Source organism: Natrix helvetica (genome assembly GCF_964273705.1).
Source record: "Natrix helvetica genome assembly, chromosome: 6".
Classification (NCBI taxonomy): domain Eukaryota; kingdom Metazoa; phylum Chordata; class Lepidosauria; order Squamata; family Natricidae; genus Natrix; species Natrix helvetica.
Genome location: NC_138553.1, coordinates 81,055,371 through 81,072,334, shown reverse-complemented (window position 1 = coordinate 81,072,334; position 16,964 = coordinate 81,055,371). Strand labels below are relative to the sequence as shown.

The 16,964-nt window shown below is 44.6% G+C and overlaps 1 protein-coding gene across 1 annotated transcript in view; it reads right to left on the bottom strand.

The window, feature by feature from the left end:
* Positions 1 to 16,964, bottom strand: part of SLC2A13 (solute carrier family 2 member 13) — an 82,414-nt gene that overhangs the window by 11,924 nt on the left and 53,526 nt on the right. Inside the window, exon 7 of the mRNA XM_081957547.1 lies at positions 12,080 to 12,205. Within this exon, the coding sequence (XP_081813673.1) occupies positions 12,080 to 12,205 (126 nt within the window). The remainder of the gene's footprint in view (positions 1 to 12,079; positions 12,206 to 16,964) is intronic.

Genomic DNA, 16,964 nt, shown 5'->3' with positions numbered 1-16,964 from the left:
CTACTTCCTCTTTCTGTCCTTCGGCTCATCACAGAAAACCATCCATATATATATATATATATATATATGGCTGTATGTGTGTCTGTTCCAGCATAACTCTGGAACGCCTCGAGCAATTTCAACCAAATCTTGTACGCAGATGACTTACTCTCTGGAAAAAAATACTGTGGGGGTAAGACACCCCTAACACTCCTCGGTGCGTGTGCTGTTAAGATACAGCCTGTTGTGCCTTAAAATGGCTTCTACCCTACTGCTGTAAAATGGCTTCTACTGTACAGCGCAGTGGAGTTGCCATGGTAACGGCTTCACAGTACTCCACAAGGCGGCTCCCTCTGGTAAGGGGGAAAATCCAACATTCGAAATTATGTTTGGTCCGGACGTTTTCCCTTATAAATAAATAAATACCCGGGCAATGCTTGTTTATCGGCTAGTTTTTAAAAAATTACAAAATGCTCTCCTGTTTCTTAATTTCACGTCAAAGAAAAAAAAAACCATGTAAGGGAATGAAAGTTGGCCTAATGGGTTGCAATTCTTTGCCTGAACTATTTCCCTTAAGGAGTGCCCCCCTTTCCATCGCCTTAAAATCATCTTAAAATAAGATGCTTTTAGAAGGAAAAATAAAGAAATAAGAACATCGACAAATGTTCTCTAACTTTAAACTGGTGCCTCGATCCTTCTCGGCTTTTAATTGCTTTGCTGATCTTGTTTCCCCAAGATCAATTCCCAGCTTCCTGTCTCATAGGATCGAAAAGTCAAAATAGGAGGCAAGTTGTTTTCCAAACTTGTCACATTTAATTAGCTTCTCCCTCTAACATAATTCCCAGAGATGCCGCAATCTCTCCCAAAGTTCGGAGCTTTCTGAGCGTATTTGTTAAGAGCTGACAGAAAACTGACAGGTCAGAATTTAGCAATTTCCCTCCCAACCTATATTTTTTAAAAAAATAAAACGAAGCAAAACAAAAAAAAATAACAAACAAACTCTGCAGATATATCAATAAGATGATATTTCAGTTTTAAATCAGGGCAATTGTTGGAAAAGCTGACCCAAATCTCTCCCCCTTTTTTTTTGAATAATAATTATTTTTTGGAATAAGGAATTATAAATTTCATTAGGGAGCAGATATTAAAAGTCTTCTTTGCAGAAAAAGGAATACGGCAGCCTCACATATTTGTCTAAGATTCTGGAGGACCGACCTTAACAATATAGTTACTGAGAGATAGATATAGACAGACAGACGGATGGATGGATGGATGGATAGGTAGATAAATAAATAGATAAGGTAGATGGATGGATGGGTGGGTGGGTGAGCAGGTGGCTACCAATTGAATAAGGAGTCTCTGATATTTGGTTTTATTCACGTTGCACAAAAAGGGTTCATTCTTGGATTTCATTGATAAAACAGGATTATATCAGATTGTTCTCAGGGTAGAGCGGTGGTGTAGAGCAGGGGTGTCCAAACTTGGGAACTTTAAGACTTGTGGACTTCAACTCCCAGAATTCCCCAGCCAGCCATGCTGGCTAGGGAATTCTGGGAGTTGAAATCCACAAGTCTTAAAGTTCCCAAGTTTGGACACCCCTGGTGTAGAGCGATGATGCAATGAAAGGGCTTTGGGATTCCTATTATGGCTTTGCCTGAAGGAGGTCGATCTTTAGTTATGTAGAATAGACTGGCTCAGGCCTTAATGGCTCATTGACAAAGGTGTGTTTCTGTCTCTCTTTTAGGGGAAATATTCTTCCCTTTTAATATTTCCTAAAACATTTCATTTTTCCAGGAGAGGGGTGGGTACTAACTTCCTACAATAGATATAAGCAAAGGTTCACATAATTGGAATAACATTTGCATTAATCAGCTCCTTTGCTTCTTCTCTTTTCAGTCCAAAATTGCGCACACTTTTGGCTAACGTTGGAAGGAACGACATCTACAGAAACAGAAAAGACTACTCAGATGTAAGAATTCGACGTTGCGTTGGAGTAATTTAACATGGGTGGTGCAGTGGCCTAGAGGTGCAGCTCTCGCCTCACAATAAGAAGGCTGTGAGTTTGATCCTAGGTAGCGGCAGTTATTTCTCTCTGGGCACAATGAGAATATATCTGCTGAACAAAACTCCGCAATGGCAACATGAAGAGCATCCGGCCAGTAAACATTCAGTTCCCCACACTCCACCCCGATGTAAGATATTACGGGGTCATTAAAAGACACCAATTTTTTTTTTAATTTTTTCCTCAACATGCTAGTCAGCATATAGATAGTCCTTGACTTACAACAGTCCACTCAGTGACCGTCTGAAGTTAAAACGGTATGGAAAGAAGTGACTTATGACCATTTTTCACACTTTTGACTCTTGCAGCGTCCCCATGGTCAAAATTCATATGCTTGGTAACAGGTTCATATTTATGACCGTTGCAGCGTCCCGGCGATCACACAATCCCCTTTTGGGGACCTTTTCACCAAGAAAGTCAACAGAGAAACCTGTTTCACTTAACAACTGGGTTACTAATTCCAAAAAAAAAAAAACCGTAGAGAACCGCTTAACAAACGTGACGAGGAAAGCCGTAAAACGGGACAAAACTCACTTGACAAATTTCTTCACTTAGCCACGTAAACTCTGGACTCGATTGTGGCCGTAAGCTGAGGACTACCTGTGTTGACGCGGCCCAGAGGACGGCATCGTCAAATGAACAGAAAGTCAGCAAGGAATAAAATTCTCTAGCTCGCGTGCAATTTATCGTGACACTTAAAGAAACTTGCTAGGCAACTGAAATGCGATTGAGGTCACAACGGTGTCGTTTTCATTAGCTTTGCTTTATCGATGTAATAAACACGATAAAGAGCCAGACGGTTTAGCCTTCAGAACACATCTCAAATTGATCTGACAGCCGAGCGGGAAGTGTTGATAGACCCCCCCAAATAAAAATAGCATCCTAGATAACGGGCAAAAACTCTGGGAAAGAAACGATAAATTGACGCCGGCAACCACTTATCACGAAAACACATCTAAAATGTTTTATAGGTGGCATTTACCACCGGCAAAAGACTTAGCAAAAACGTTTAAAAACATGTCCACCCAATGTTGGAATTGTAACCAGAAACCAGGCACGTACTATCACCTGTGGTGGACATGCCCAAAAGCCAAAAAGAAATTGGGCGAAAATGCAGATGGGGTTGGAACAAAGTGTTAAGAGAGCATATAGAGTTTAAGCCAGAACAATTTTTGTTAGGTGTAAATACCAGAAAAATATGATAAATAATAATAAATTAATAATAAATTTAGATTTATTAGCCGCTCCCTTTCCAAGTAGGACTCGGGGCGGCGTACAATGGAGCATATAACATGAAACATATATAACAACACCAAACGTACATACACACACAACACACATACATACAGGGAGGAGGAAGCAAATTACATCAATAGACAGTTAAAAATCTGCTTTAAAATACCCCAATTGTAAAAACCCAATAAAATTAATATTTAAGAACAATTTAAAAAACAGTTTGGAGGAATGGGAAAATTACGATTGCGATTGAGCCAGGCCGGATAATTGAAAGAGGTGGGTCTTCAGCTGTACACGGAAGGAGCGGAGATCGGAAATCATCCTGATGTCACGGGGGAGGTCATTCCATAGGGCTGGGCCCATCACAGAGAAGGCTCTGCTCCTGGGTGTCGCCCCCCGGCACTGTTTGGCGGACGGCACCCGGAGAAGTCCCTCTCTGTGTGAGCGAATTGGTCGTAGGGATGTGTGGGGCAGGATGCGATCCTGCATATAACTAGGCCCTGTGCCATGGAGCGCTTTAAAGATCATAATCAAAACCTTGAAACGCACTCGGTAGACCACAGGCAGCCAGTGCAGCTCGCGCAGGAGAGGTGTTACAGGGGAGTATCTAGTCCTCCCCATAATCACCCGCGCGGCCGCGTTCTGGACCAATTGTAGTCTCCGAGTGCATCTCAAGGGAAGCCCCATGTAGAGAGCATTGCAGTAATCCAGGCGAGACGTCACTAGCGCATGGGTGACTGTGCGTAGGGCATCCCGGTCCAATAAGGGGCGCAATTGGCGCATCAGGCGAACCTGATGGAACGCCCCCCTTGCCACGGCTGTTACATGGTTATCCATGGACAGCCGGGTATCCAGGAGGACGCCCAAATTGCGCACCTGTTCCATGGGGGCTAGTTGGACGCCCCCGATGGCCAGAGATGGAAGCACCTGGTTGAACCGGGAGGCCGGAAGCCACAGCCACTCCGTCTTGGAAGGGTTGAGTTTTAGTCGGTTGCCATCCATCCAGACCCGTACGGCCTCCAGACACCGGGACATCATTTCGACGGCCTCATTGGGGTGGTTCGGAGTGGAAATGTATAGCTGAGTATCATCAGCATACAGATGATATCCCACTCCAAAACCACGGATGATCTCGCCCAGCGGTTTCATATATGTGTTGAACAGGAGAGGCGAGAGCACCGATCCCTGTGGCACTCCACATGTGAGTGGCCTCCGGGTCGAACTCTGCTCCCCTGTCAACACACGTTGCGTCCGACCAGAGAGGTAGGAGCCAAACCACCGTAAAACGGTGCCTCTGACTCCCAGCCCCTCTAGCCGGTGCAACAGGATACCATGGTCGATGGTATCGAACGCCGCCGAGAGATCTAATAGGACCAGGATAGAGGAACAACCCCTATCTCTGGCCCTCCAGAGATCATCAACCAATGCGACCAAGGCCGTCTCCGTGCTGTGCCCGGGTCGGAAGCCGGACTGGCGCGGGTCTAGATAATCATTTTCCTCCAGGTGACGTGGGAACTGCTGTGCTACCACACTCTCTACAACCTTCGCTAAAAAAGGAAGGTTGGAGACTGGACGATAATTGACTAGGTCCGTTGGGTCCAGGGAAGGCTTCTTGAGCAGGGGCCTCACCACCGCCTCTTTCAAGGCGGCCGGTAGAGACCCCTCACCCAGCGAGGCGTTCACCAGGCCCAGGAGCCAGTCACGCGTGACCTCCCAGGATGCCAGTACAAGCCAGGAGGGACACGGGTCCAATAAACATGTGGTGGGTCGCAGACGTCCACGCAACCTGTCCAAATCCTCGATGGCAACCGAGTCAAACTCCTCCCAAAGCGGTCCCTCAAGACTCGCAACGGGCGTCTCTACTGAACCACTGAAAGGGGTCCATCCCATCCGGATTTGAGCGACTTTGTCCTGTAGATAATTCCCAAACTCCTCTGCTCTACCCTGTAAAGGGGCTTCCCGTGGTCTCTCAAACAAGAGGGAACGGGTCACCCGAAACAGGGCGGCAGGGCGGTTATCTGCAGACGCAATAAGAGCAGCGCAATGTTGACGTTTGGCCGCTCTTAGTGCCACAAGGTACGTCTTCAAATATGCTCGTGCCTGTGCTCGGTCAAATTCGGAACGGGAGGATCTCCAACGACTCTCTAGGCGTCTCTTGTGGCGTTTCATCACCCTTAGCTCCTCGGTAAACCAAGGTGCCAGGGTGGTTCTTCGCCGCAGGAGAGGCCGCAAAGGCGCCACCCGGTCTAGGGCCCCGGTAGCCGCACTATTCCATGCGACTACCAGGTCCTCTACTCGGGGGCGGGTCAGGTCCACAGGAGGTGGCCCAAGTTCCGTCTGGAACCTATCCGGTTCCATCAGGCGCTTGGGGCGGAAAAGGGAATGTATATTTGATATTACATGTTTTAACAGCAGCAAGTCCCCCCTGCATGCGCCCAACCTCCGCGCATGAGTGTGTAACCTCTGCACATGAGCACACAACTCCCATGTGCCCCCTGCCTCCCATGCATGCGGACGCATCTCCCACATGCCCCCCCACGTGGCTGAGACCTGAAAACTGGCTGGCTGGCGTGAGGCGTGCGCGCATGAGCAGGGGAGCTGCGCGCATGCGCAGGGGAGCTGAGCTGGGACGACGCCTCGCGCGCCACAGGTTCGCCATCCCGGGGCTATGCTTTTTGAATTTTAAAAAGCCTGATTTATCTTTTATTCTTTTCATTATTTCCATGTTATGATTTTAGTCTTTTATTCGAGGGCCGTCAGGAAAGATCCTGATGGATGGAAGCTTCACGTAGCCTTGTTTTCAACATTTCATTATCGTAAAAAGGTATTTCAGCCGCTAGCTATCATTAAACACAATAATGACAGCTGCAATCAACCGCAATGAACGTAGCAAAAAAGAGATATTCGTGAAAAGCACAATGATTTGCGTTAATCACCCTTGATGATGGTGATGGTTTATTTATTTATTTTTGCCTTGAATTATTTCAACTCTGCGGAAGGGGATCCAAATTTAGATGCTTGGCACCTGACTCATATTTACGACGGTTCCACCGTCCCCGGGGTCTGGTGATCCTCTCTTGAGAACTTCCAACAAGCAAAATCATGGGGGGGAGCCAGATTGATGTACTCACTTAACAACCGTAGCTATTCACTTAACAACTACAGTAGGAAAGGTCGCAAAACGGAGTGAAACTCACTTAATGACAGAAATGTTGGACTCAATTGTGGAAGGACCGCCTGCGTTCTGCGTAGCTGGAGCATTTTTGGCCCCCTTAACGAACCGGATTTCTCTTCCTTTAAATGCTTTCTCGTTTTTTTACAAATTGAGAGAACCAAGTTGAATTTTTTTGTCTCCTTAGTTTCAGAAAAGTCTTTTTTTTTTTTTTTTGCTCTTTTTGGAAAAAAACGAAACAGGTGTGTTCTATTTTTGTGAACGACACAACAGCTGCTTTAATAAAGATTGGTAAATCTATGCTAGGGACGCGGTGGCTCAGTGGCTAAGACGCTGAGCTTGTCGATCAAAAAGGTCGACATTTCGGCGATTTGAATCCCTACCGCGCCGCGTAACGGAGTGATCTCCCGTGACTTGTCCCAGCTTCTGCCAACCTAGCAGTTCGAAAGCACGTAAAAAATGCAAGTAGAAAAATAGGAACCACCTTTGGTGGGAAGGGAACAGCGTTCCGTGCGCCTTTGGAGTTGAGTCATGCCGGCCACATGACCACGGAGACGTCTTCGGACAGCGCTGGCTCTTCGGCTTTGAAATGGAGATGAGCAGTGCCCCCTAGAGTCCGGAACGACTAGCACAGATGGGCGAGGGAAACCTTTACCTTTTAAGTCTATGTTAAAGGAAAGTGACTTAATTTATGTGCATTTATGGGTCTGAAAAGGAGATGGAATTCATTTAAGAAGCAGCCTGTTAAATTTTGATAATTATGACAAACTTTACATGGCGATCAGCGCTGTTTGGGGAGAGAGGAATTAAATTAGCCACAGGTAGTCCTTGACTTACAACCATAACAACAGAGCCCAAAATTTCTCTTGCTAAACAAAACCGTCCTTCAGTGAGTTTACCCCCCATTTTATGACCTTTCTTCCCACCGTTGTTAAGTGAATCCCTCAAATTGTGAAGGTTAAGTGAACGTGGCGTCCCTATTGGCTTTGTTCGTCGAACAGTTGCAAAAGGGGATCACTTGACCCCAGGACACCGCAACCACCACAAATACGAGTTGCCAAACGCCTGAATTTTGATCAGAACCCCCCCCCCCGGCCGGGGGATTCTGCAATGGTCGTTACATGCGATAAACGGTTGGAAGTCCCTTTTTTTTGGTACCGCTGTAACTTTGAACTTCCACTAAATCAGGGGTGTCAAATTCAATTTCATGGAGGGCTGCAATGGGGTTGTGTTTGACTTTGGGGGGGCGGGGTAGGTGTGGCCAGGGTAGGCGTGGCCAGCTCAATGTCACTTGTGTTGGGGGCATCTGTGGTGGCCCAAGCGCTCTGCCAAGGAAAATGGGCTCCCGAGCTCCGTTTCCGGCTATCGCGGTCTCCTGCAACCCTCTGCCAGTGAAAACGGGCTCCCATGCTCCGTTTCCGGCTAAGGCAGTCTCCTGCAACCCTCTGCCAGTGAAAACGGGCTCCCATGCTCCGTTTCTGGCTATGGCGGTCTCCTGCAACCCTCTGCCAGTGAAAACGGGCTCCCGTGCTCCGTTTCCGGCTATGGCGATCTCCTGCAACCCTCTGCCAGTGAAAACGGGCTCCCGTGCTCCGTTTCTGGCTAAGGCGGTCTCCTGCAACCCTCTGCCAGTGAAAACGGGCTCCCGTGCTCCATTTCCGGCTATCGCGGTCTCCTGCAACCCTCTGCCAGTGAAAATGGGCTCCCATGCTCCGTTTCCGGCTAAGACGGTCTCCTGCAACCCTCTGCCAGTGAAAACGGGCTCCCATGCTCCGTTTCCGGCTAAGGCAGTCTCCTGCAACCCTCTGCCAGTGAAAACGGAGTTCGGGAAGGCCACATGCTCCGTTTTTGCTGACAAAGGCATTGCGGGCTGGTTCTTTGCGCTTTCCAGGGCATCCCTGTGGGGCAGGATTTGGCCCGCGGGCCTTGAGTTTGACACCCCTGCAGTAAATGAACTGGTGTTACCCGTATTTACCTTTATTCGTTGGCCGACACACAGTGTGTGTGTGTGTGTGTGTGTGTGTTGCAGCGAGCAGCTTTCCTATCCGCATAGCTCCTTGCTACATTAGCTTTTAAGGAAACGACTCCTTGCTCTAAAGAAAATTATAATGCAGCAGGGCGCTTTATTAAGGAAGTGAAGCTGGCGGCAATTGCCAGGGGTTTTAATGGAGTGGAGAACGGCTTTTTACATTCACGGGCACAACAAGCGCTTGGAAAAGATCATTTATTTATCTTTTTAAGGTCATGTTAGGCCGGATGTAACCACGCAACCCTTTTCAGAATACCAATTGAGGCTTGGATAAGTATTTTATCGGTTATGCGAGTCAAGAGAACAAATTTAATCTCAGGTCAATAACGTGGACCGCAGGTAGTGCTCGACTTACAGTCATTCATTTAGTGACTGTTCAAAGTTACAACAGCCCTGGAAAAGGTGGCTTATCATCATCCTTCTTTGCATCTTCAGTTGCTCCCCTATTGGAGGAGGTTAGGAAGGATCTATAGAAGAATTACTAGATTCTGGAACAGCTTTGTTCCTTACACCATCCGCTGGGAAAATTTGCAGGATTCTTTCTTTTTTTGGCCAGCTATATGTACAGTATACGTTCGAACTGGACTGGGCTGGTGTCATATCCTGGATGATTAAGAATCTCCATAGATGCTTTCTCTCGTGTGTGTGTGTGTTTTTAAAAAAAATATTTTAGATTGTCTATAGCCCAGAGAATGAAAATTAAATTGTATTCTATTTTATTCTCATTTTCTTCCATGCTTGAGCTTTCGTTTGTTTCCCTTGGGTAACGAAGAAGAATTCTTCCATTAGCCATTACGGAATGAAATTTCTTTCTACCGGAACCGACCTCCAGAATTTGAAAAACGCTGTTAATTTCCGAAATGAATTATCCACCCCACATGAAATACTATCCTTAATCCATCACATATGTGTGTGTGTGTGTGTGTGTGTGTGTGTTGTATTTGTGCTGATAAATAAATAAAGGGAGACTAGTATAGATCTATTTCAAGCTATTTAGCTCTCATCAGCTAGCCATACCCTTACTGGGATTTGAACCTGGGTTGTATTACATATTAGGCAGGAGTCTTAGCCACTAAACCACAGGCTCTCCTCCTTATCAGCTGAGCCAGGGAAATAGGTATGTATTTGTGTTACAACCCCTGGTATGCCCAAATATGGGAGGGAGCTCACTACTCCCCCTTTCAAATCCCAGTAAGGGTATGGCTAGCTGATGAGAGCTAAATAGCTTGAAATAGATCTATACTAGTCTCCCTTTATTTATTTATCAGCACAAATACTACCTACCTACCTACCTACCTACCTACCTACATACATACATACATATATTCATTCGTGTGGTTGGACCGATGACAAGGTTTCCAGTGTGAATGTTATTATACCCTCTTTTACTTAAAAAAAAGGAGAATTTTAATTGCTTGCACTGTAGCTCCTTGGCAGTGAGACGCCCCTTTTTCTCCTTCACAATCAGCCGAAAATGTTATGGATGTTTAATAGCACTATAGGGAAGGGAAAAAAAAAACCCAAACGCAAATTGCAATGCTTTCTATATAACATATAATCAAAATTATTCTGCATTCAGCAAACGCTTCCTGTGCCTCTAATTAAAACTTCTGCACTGCGACGTCAGAGGTAATAATTCTTCGGTGCGGCCCTAACAATGACTGACTGAGGGGAAAAAAATCATCCCAAAGGTTATTTGACAATTAAAAGGAGAAATAAAAAGCAACAATGAAGGCTTCCTGCAATAGGAAAGGATGCAGATAGTCCTCGACTTACAAACTCAACTGAGCCCAACCGTTCTGTGGCTAAGTGAGCTTTGCCCCATATTGTATTCCGTATTTTCTATTCTGTTCTGCTCTGTTCTGTTCCATTCCATTCCACATTTTCTGTTCTGTTCCGTTCCACTCCACATTTTCTATTCTGTTCCATTCCATTCCACATTTTCTGTTCTGTTCCGTTCTGTTCCATTCCACATTTTCTGTTCTGTTCCGTTCTGTTCCATTCCATATTTTGTTTGTTCCATTCCACATTTTCTGTTCTGTTCCATTCCACTCCATATTTTCTGTTCTGTTCGGTTCCGTTCTGTTCCATTCCATATTTTCTATTCTGTTCCATTCCACATTTTCCCTTCCATTCCATATTTTCTATTCTGCTTTGTTCTATTCTATTCTATTTTCTATTCCGTTCCATTCCACACTCCACTCCACACAGTCTATTCTATTCTGTTCTGTGCCGTTCTATGCCGTTCTATGCCATTCCACTCTGTTCCATTCCATAGTTTCTGATTCTATTCTGCTCTGTTCTATGCCATTCTGTTCTATCCCATCCCATCCCATCCCATTCCATATTCTATTCTTGGTATAACACAATTGAGAAAGATTTGGTACCCTCCTCGCAAACATTTTGCCAATGATGTTCAAAAAGAAAAAGCACAATGTGTCCTTTAAATCAACACTCACAAATAGCAATAGCACTTAAGATGCCTGTACCGCTTTATAGTGCTTTTACAGCCCTCTCTAAGCAGTTTGCAAAGTTACCATCTTGCCCCCAACTATCTGGGTCCTCATTTTACCCACTTTGGAAGGACGGAAGGCGGAGTCAACCTTGAGCCCGTCAGGATCGAACTCCTGGCAGTGGGCAGAGTCAGCCTGCAATACCGCACTCTAACCACTGCGCCACCAAGAAGGGGAATGAGAAAGGGAATAAGAGAGGGAGGGAGGGAGGACTAGCAGTAGCACTTACATACCGCTTCACAGTGCTTTTACAGCCCTCTCTAAGCAGTTTGCAAAGTCAGCCTCTTGCCCCCAACAACCTGGGTCCTCATTTGACCAACCTCAGAAGGACGGAAGGCTGAGTCAACCTTCAGCCGGTCAGGATTGAACTCCTGGCGGTCAGCAGAATTAGCCTGCAATGCAGCATTCTAACTACTGCGCCACCAGGAAGGAAAATGAGAAAATGTATAAGAGGGAGCAGGAGGAGGTAGAGAGTGGAGGGAGGAATAACAGTAGCACTTAAGACTTAAATACAGCTTCACAGTGCTTCACAGCCCTCTCTAAGTGGTTTACAGAGTCAGCCTGTCACCCCCAACAATCTGGGTCCTCATTTGACCGACCTCAGAAGGACAGAAGGCTGAGTCAACCTTAAGCCGGTTAGGACTGAACTCCTGGCAGTCAGCAGAATTAGCCTGCAACACTGCATTCTCATCACTGCGCCACCAGGAATGAGAAAGGGTATAAGAGGGAGGGAGGAATCGCAGTAGCACTTACAATTTATATACCACTTCACAGTGCTTTGCATCCCTCTCTAAGCAGTTTACAATCATCCTATTGCCCCAACAATCTGGGTCTTCATTTTACCAACCTCAGAAGGACGGAAGCCTGAGTCAGTCTTTAGCCTGTCAGGATCGAACTGCTGGCAGCTGGCAGTCAGCAGAAGTAGCCTGCAATACTTCATTCTAACCGCTCTGCCACCAGCGAATTCCTTTTCTCATAAAAACGCGATTAAGTATTATCCTGAAAACTAACGTTATCAGCGGCGTTACTTTCTAAAGTACACTGAAAAAGAACCCCTCGCAAAAGTAAGCCACACAAAAGCAACTTACCTGCCCCACGCGGCTTCCATTGTCGAGTTCTTGCTAATCGGAGCGCAAGAGGATTCGATGACGCTGGACCTGTTCAGTTTGTAGCAAAACCCACATTGGGGATCCAGCATGCAGCCGTTACAATTGCTGAAATGAAGAAGGAAAAGTCATTGGAACAAGCTGGATTTTTTTAAAGAGAAGTGTTAATTAAACAAGAGTGGGAGTTAGCTGGTTTCTCAAAAGGACAAGCTAGAAGACGTGCCAAAGGTGATTTTTTTCAAGAGGCAACTGGACTTTCTGGTTTTTCTTTGAAAACCATTACTTACCCTATTTTTCGGAGTATAAGACGCACCTTTCCCCACCCCCTAAAAGAGGGTGAAAATTTGGGTGCTTCTTATACACTGAATGTAGCCCCACTCCCCCACCCTTTGGCCTTTGCTTCCCAGCAATTTACCTCTTTGCAGCAAACAGGGGCTTGTGGAGGTTGCAATAGGCTCTAGCAATCCCTGCAGGCTGAAACAGCTGATGATGGGGAGAAATTGAAAGTGAAACTTGCTGTTTGCTCCACAAGGCAAATTGCTGGGAGGCAGAGGCAGATTTTTTTCCCCTGTGCTAATCAGGCTGTTTGCTGCAAGGAGGTAAGTCAACAACTATAAATGCCTATAGAATATTCAAATTATTAGATTTATTTTTAAAGACTGCTTTATTATTGTTCTAGACAACTTAACAAAGTGAAGAAGCTTTTTAAAATCAATGCTTGATCTGAAGAGTCCTAGTGCTGTTGTATCTCCTTTTAAATAGCAGAGAATAACTATACTTCCAGAAAGCACATCAATTTTAACAGCATCTGTACAAGTATAGTCTGAAATATAACACTAGAAACAGTGTATATTGTCTATACTGTTTGCTGTAAGGAGGCAAATAGCTGGGAGGCAGAGGCAGATATTTTCCCCTTATCTTCCTCCCCAAAAGCTAGGTGTGTCTTATACTTCAGAGCGTCTTATACTCTGAAAAATATGGTAAGTCAGCTGGGCCAGTTATTCTCTCTCTTCCCACCTCACAGGTTTGTTGTGGGAAAAATAGAAGGAGAAAAATGTGTTGGATAAGTTTACCGCCTTGAGTTATTGGTAAAAATAATAAAGATGCGATATAAATGAATAAAATAAAGATGCTACATGTATTCTTAAAATCATACCACATTTAGATTTAAATGGATCTTTGATATTACATCAAAAACGCTGAATCAAAACAAAAGAACAACTTTATTCCAATTAATATATTAAATAATGGATTGCTTCAAAGTCCTTTTAGCTTACTTGATAAGTGGATAAAGAGAATTACCGGGGGGGGGGGAATCACATTAAAAAGGCAGATCTAAATGTTACTTTCCGTAAGTATAGAAAAAATACAATACAATACAATACAATACAATACAATACAATACAATAGCAGAGTTGGAAGGGACCTTAGAGGTCTTCTAGTCCAACCCTGCCTAGGCAGGAAACCCTATACCGTTTCAGGCAAATGGCTATCCAACATCTTCTTAAAGACTTCCAGTGTTGGGGCATTCACAACTTCTGGAGGCAAGTTGTTCCGCTGATTAATTGTTCTAACTGTCAGGAAATTCCTCCTTAGTTCTAGGTTGCTTCTCTCCTTGATTAGTTTCCACCCATTGCTTCTTGTTCTACCCTCAGGTGCTTTGGAGAATAGTTTGACTCCCTCTTCTTTGGTGCAACCCCTGAGATATTGGAACAATGCTATCATGTCTCCCCTAGTCCTTCTTTCTCTTAAGCTAAACATACCCAGTTCCTGCAACCGTTCTTCATATGTTTTAGTCTCCAGTCCCCTAATCATCTTTGTGGCTCTTCTCTGTACTCTTTCTAGAGTCTCCACATCTTTTCTACATCGTGGCGACCAAAACTGAATGCAGGATTCCAAGTGTGGCCTTACCGTGGCCTTACCAAGGCCTAAAATGATAGAGAGAAATGCCTTCCGCTCCGCTCCTTCCGTCAGAAACTTAAAACCCATCTATTCCAGCTAGCCGGCTTGGCCTAATTCCATCTTCCCACCTCAGTTTTATTTCTAAATTTTTTAGGGTCTGTTTTTAATGTTTTTAATTTTTATAATTCGTACAGGGGTTGTTTAATATGATTTTTAATTATGTATATGATTGTTTGTATGTTTTTAAATTTATTCCTGTACACCGCCCCGAGTCCCCCCGGGGAGAGGGGGCGGTCTAGAAATTTAATAAATTATTATTAATTATTAATTATTCCACGACAGGTTTGAAAGATTTTTCAGAAAGCATGCTGTGGAAAAGGTGTGTGTGTGTGTGTAGACCTGAAGAAAAATAATATTCCAATTATGAAAGCGACACTCGTACTAAATAAACATTAACGAAAGAAGGAACTGTGGAATGCAATTAAAATTAATTGAAACCATGGTGCCTGAACAGGATTTACTCCCAAGTCTTTAACAAATATTGAAAAGCAGATGCCAAATAAGAGAGTTCCCACTGCTTGTTAAAAAAAAATATTTAGTATTTCAAGCATAAAGTCTGCGCCGGCTATGAGGCATGGGAGTTCTGGATGGCAAAACCTGCTTAGTAACAAATCCAGCTTTAGCAAATATTTTCGGCTCTCGTCTTTGAGCTGACAGAAGCAGAGAAGGGAATAACAGGAGGATGGGATGGGGAAGTTACGGGAATACATCCTGTCTTTTAGAAAACAACTATTGCAATCCCAAAGGTGTTTTTTTCAGGAGGCAACTGGACTTCCTTGTTTTTTCTTCTGAAGACATTTCGCTTCTCATCCCAGAAGCTTCTTCAGCTCGGACAGGATGGTGGGGGAATGGAAGGATTGATATTCCTTGCAGACAGCTGGTCATTTGCATCCTTTTAGAGGGTCCTTGAGGCCACTTGGAGGTTTGTCTGTGTCCTCGGGGTCACCTGAGTGGTGCAAATGGTTCCTGTAGTCTGGGATTTTTTCCTCTGGAAATCCATTCCTACTCCCACCCCATTCCAAGGGTGTCCATCCCAAATTGTGTAGCTTAAAGTCTGGATACCCCGAGGACACAGACAAACCTCCAAGTGGCCTCAACGACTCTCTAAAAAGGATGCAAATGACCAGCTGTCTGCAAGGAGTATAAATCTTTCCATTCCCCCACCATCCAGTCAGACCTGAAGAAGCTTCTTGGATGAGAAGCGAAACATCTTCAAAGAAAAACAAACAAACTTCCAAATGGCCTCAATGACTCTCTAAAAAGGATGCAAATGACCAGCTGTCTGCAAGGAATATAAATCTTTCCATTCCCCCACCATTCACTCAGAGCTGAAGAAGCTTCTTGGATGAGAAGCGAAACGTCTTCAAAGAAAAACAAACAAACTTCCAAATGGCCTCAACGACTCTCTAAAAAGGATGCAAATGACCAGCTGTCTGCAAGGAGTATAAATCTTTCCATTCCCCCACCATCCAGTCAGACCTGAAGAAGCTTCTTGGATGAGAAGCGAAACATCTTCAAAGAAAAACAAACAAACTTCCAAATGGCCTCAATGACTCTCTAAAAAGGATGCAAATGACCAGCTGTCTGCAAGGAATATAAATCTTTCCATTCCCCCACCATTCACTCAGAGCTGAAGAAGCTTCTTGGATGAGAAGCGAAACGTCTTCAAAGAAAAACAAACAAACTTCCAAATGGCCTCAACGACTCTCTAAAAAGGATGCAAATGACCAGCTGTCTGCAAGGAGAATAAATCCTTCCATTCTCCCACCATCCAGTCAGAGCTGAAGAAGCTTCTTGGATGAGAAGCGAAACGTCTTCAAAGAAAAACAAACAAACTTCCAAATGGCCTCAACGACTCTCTAAAAAGGATGCAAATGACCAGCTGTCTGCAAGGAATATAAATCTTTCCATTCCCCCACCATTCAGTCAGAGCTGAAGAAGCTTCTTGGATGAGAAGCGAAACGTCTTCAAAGAAAAACAAACAAACTTCCAAATGGCCTCAACGACTCTCTAAAAAGGATGCAAATGACCAGCTGTCTGCAAGGAGAATAAATCCTTCCATTCTCCCACCATCCAGTCAGAGCTGAAGAAGCTTCTTGGATGAGAAGCGAAACGTCTTCAAAGAAAAACAAACAAACTTCCAAATGGCCTCAACGACTCTCTAAAAAGGATGCAAATGACCAGCTGTCTGCAAGGAGTATAAATCTTTCCATTCCCCCACCATCCAGTCAGACCTGAAGAAGCTTCTTGGATGAGAAGCGAAACGTCTTCAAAGAAAAACAAACAAACTTCCAAATGGCCTCAACGACTCTCTAAAAAGGATGCAAATGACCAGCTGTCTGCAAGGAATATAAATCTTTCCATTCCCCCACCATTCAGTCAGAGCTGAAGAAGCTTCTTGGATGAGAAGCGAAACGTCTTCAAAGAAAAACAAACAAACTTCCAAATGGCCTCAACGACTCTCTAAAAAGGATGCAAATGACCAGCTGTCTGCAAGGAATATAAATCTTTCCATTCCCCCACCATTCAGTCAGAGCTGAAGAAGCTTCTTGGATGAGAAGCGAAACGTCTTCAAAGAAAAACAAACAAACTTCCAAATGGCCTCAACGACTCTCTAAAAAGGATGCAAATGACCAGCTGTCTGCAAGGAGTATAAATCTTTCCATTCCCCCACCATCCAGTCAGACCTGAAGAAGCTTCTTGGATGAGAAGCGAAACGTCTTCAAAGAAAAACAAACAAACTTCCAAATGGCCTCAACGACTCTCTAAAAAGGATGCAAATGACCAGCTGTCTGCAAGGAATATAAATCTTTCCATTCCCCCACCATTCAGTCAGAGCTGAAGAAGCTTCTTGGATGAGAAGCGAAACGTCTTCAAAGAAAAACAAACAAACTTCCAAATGGCC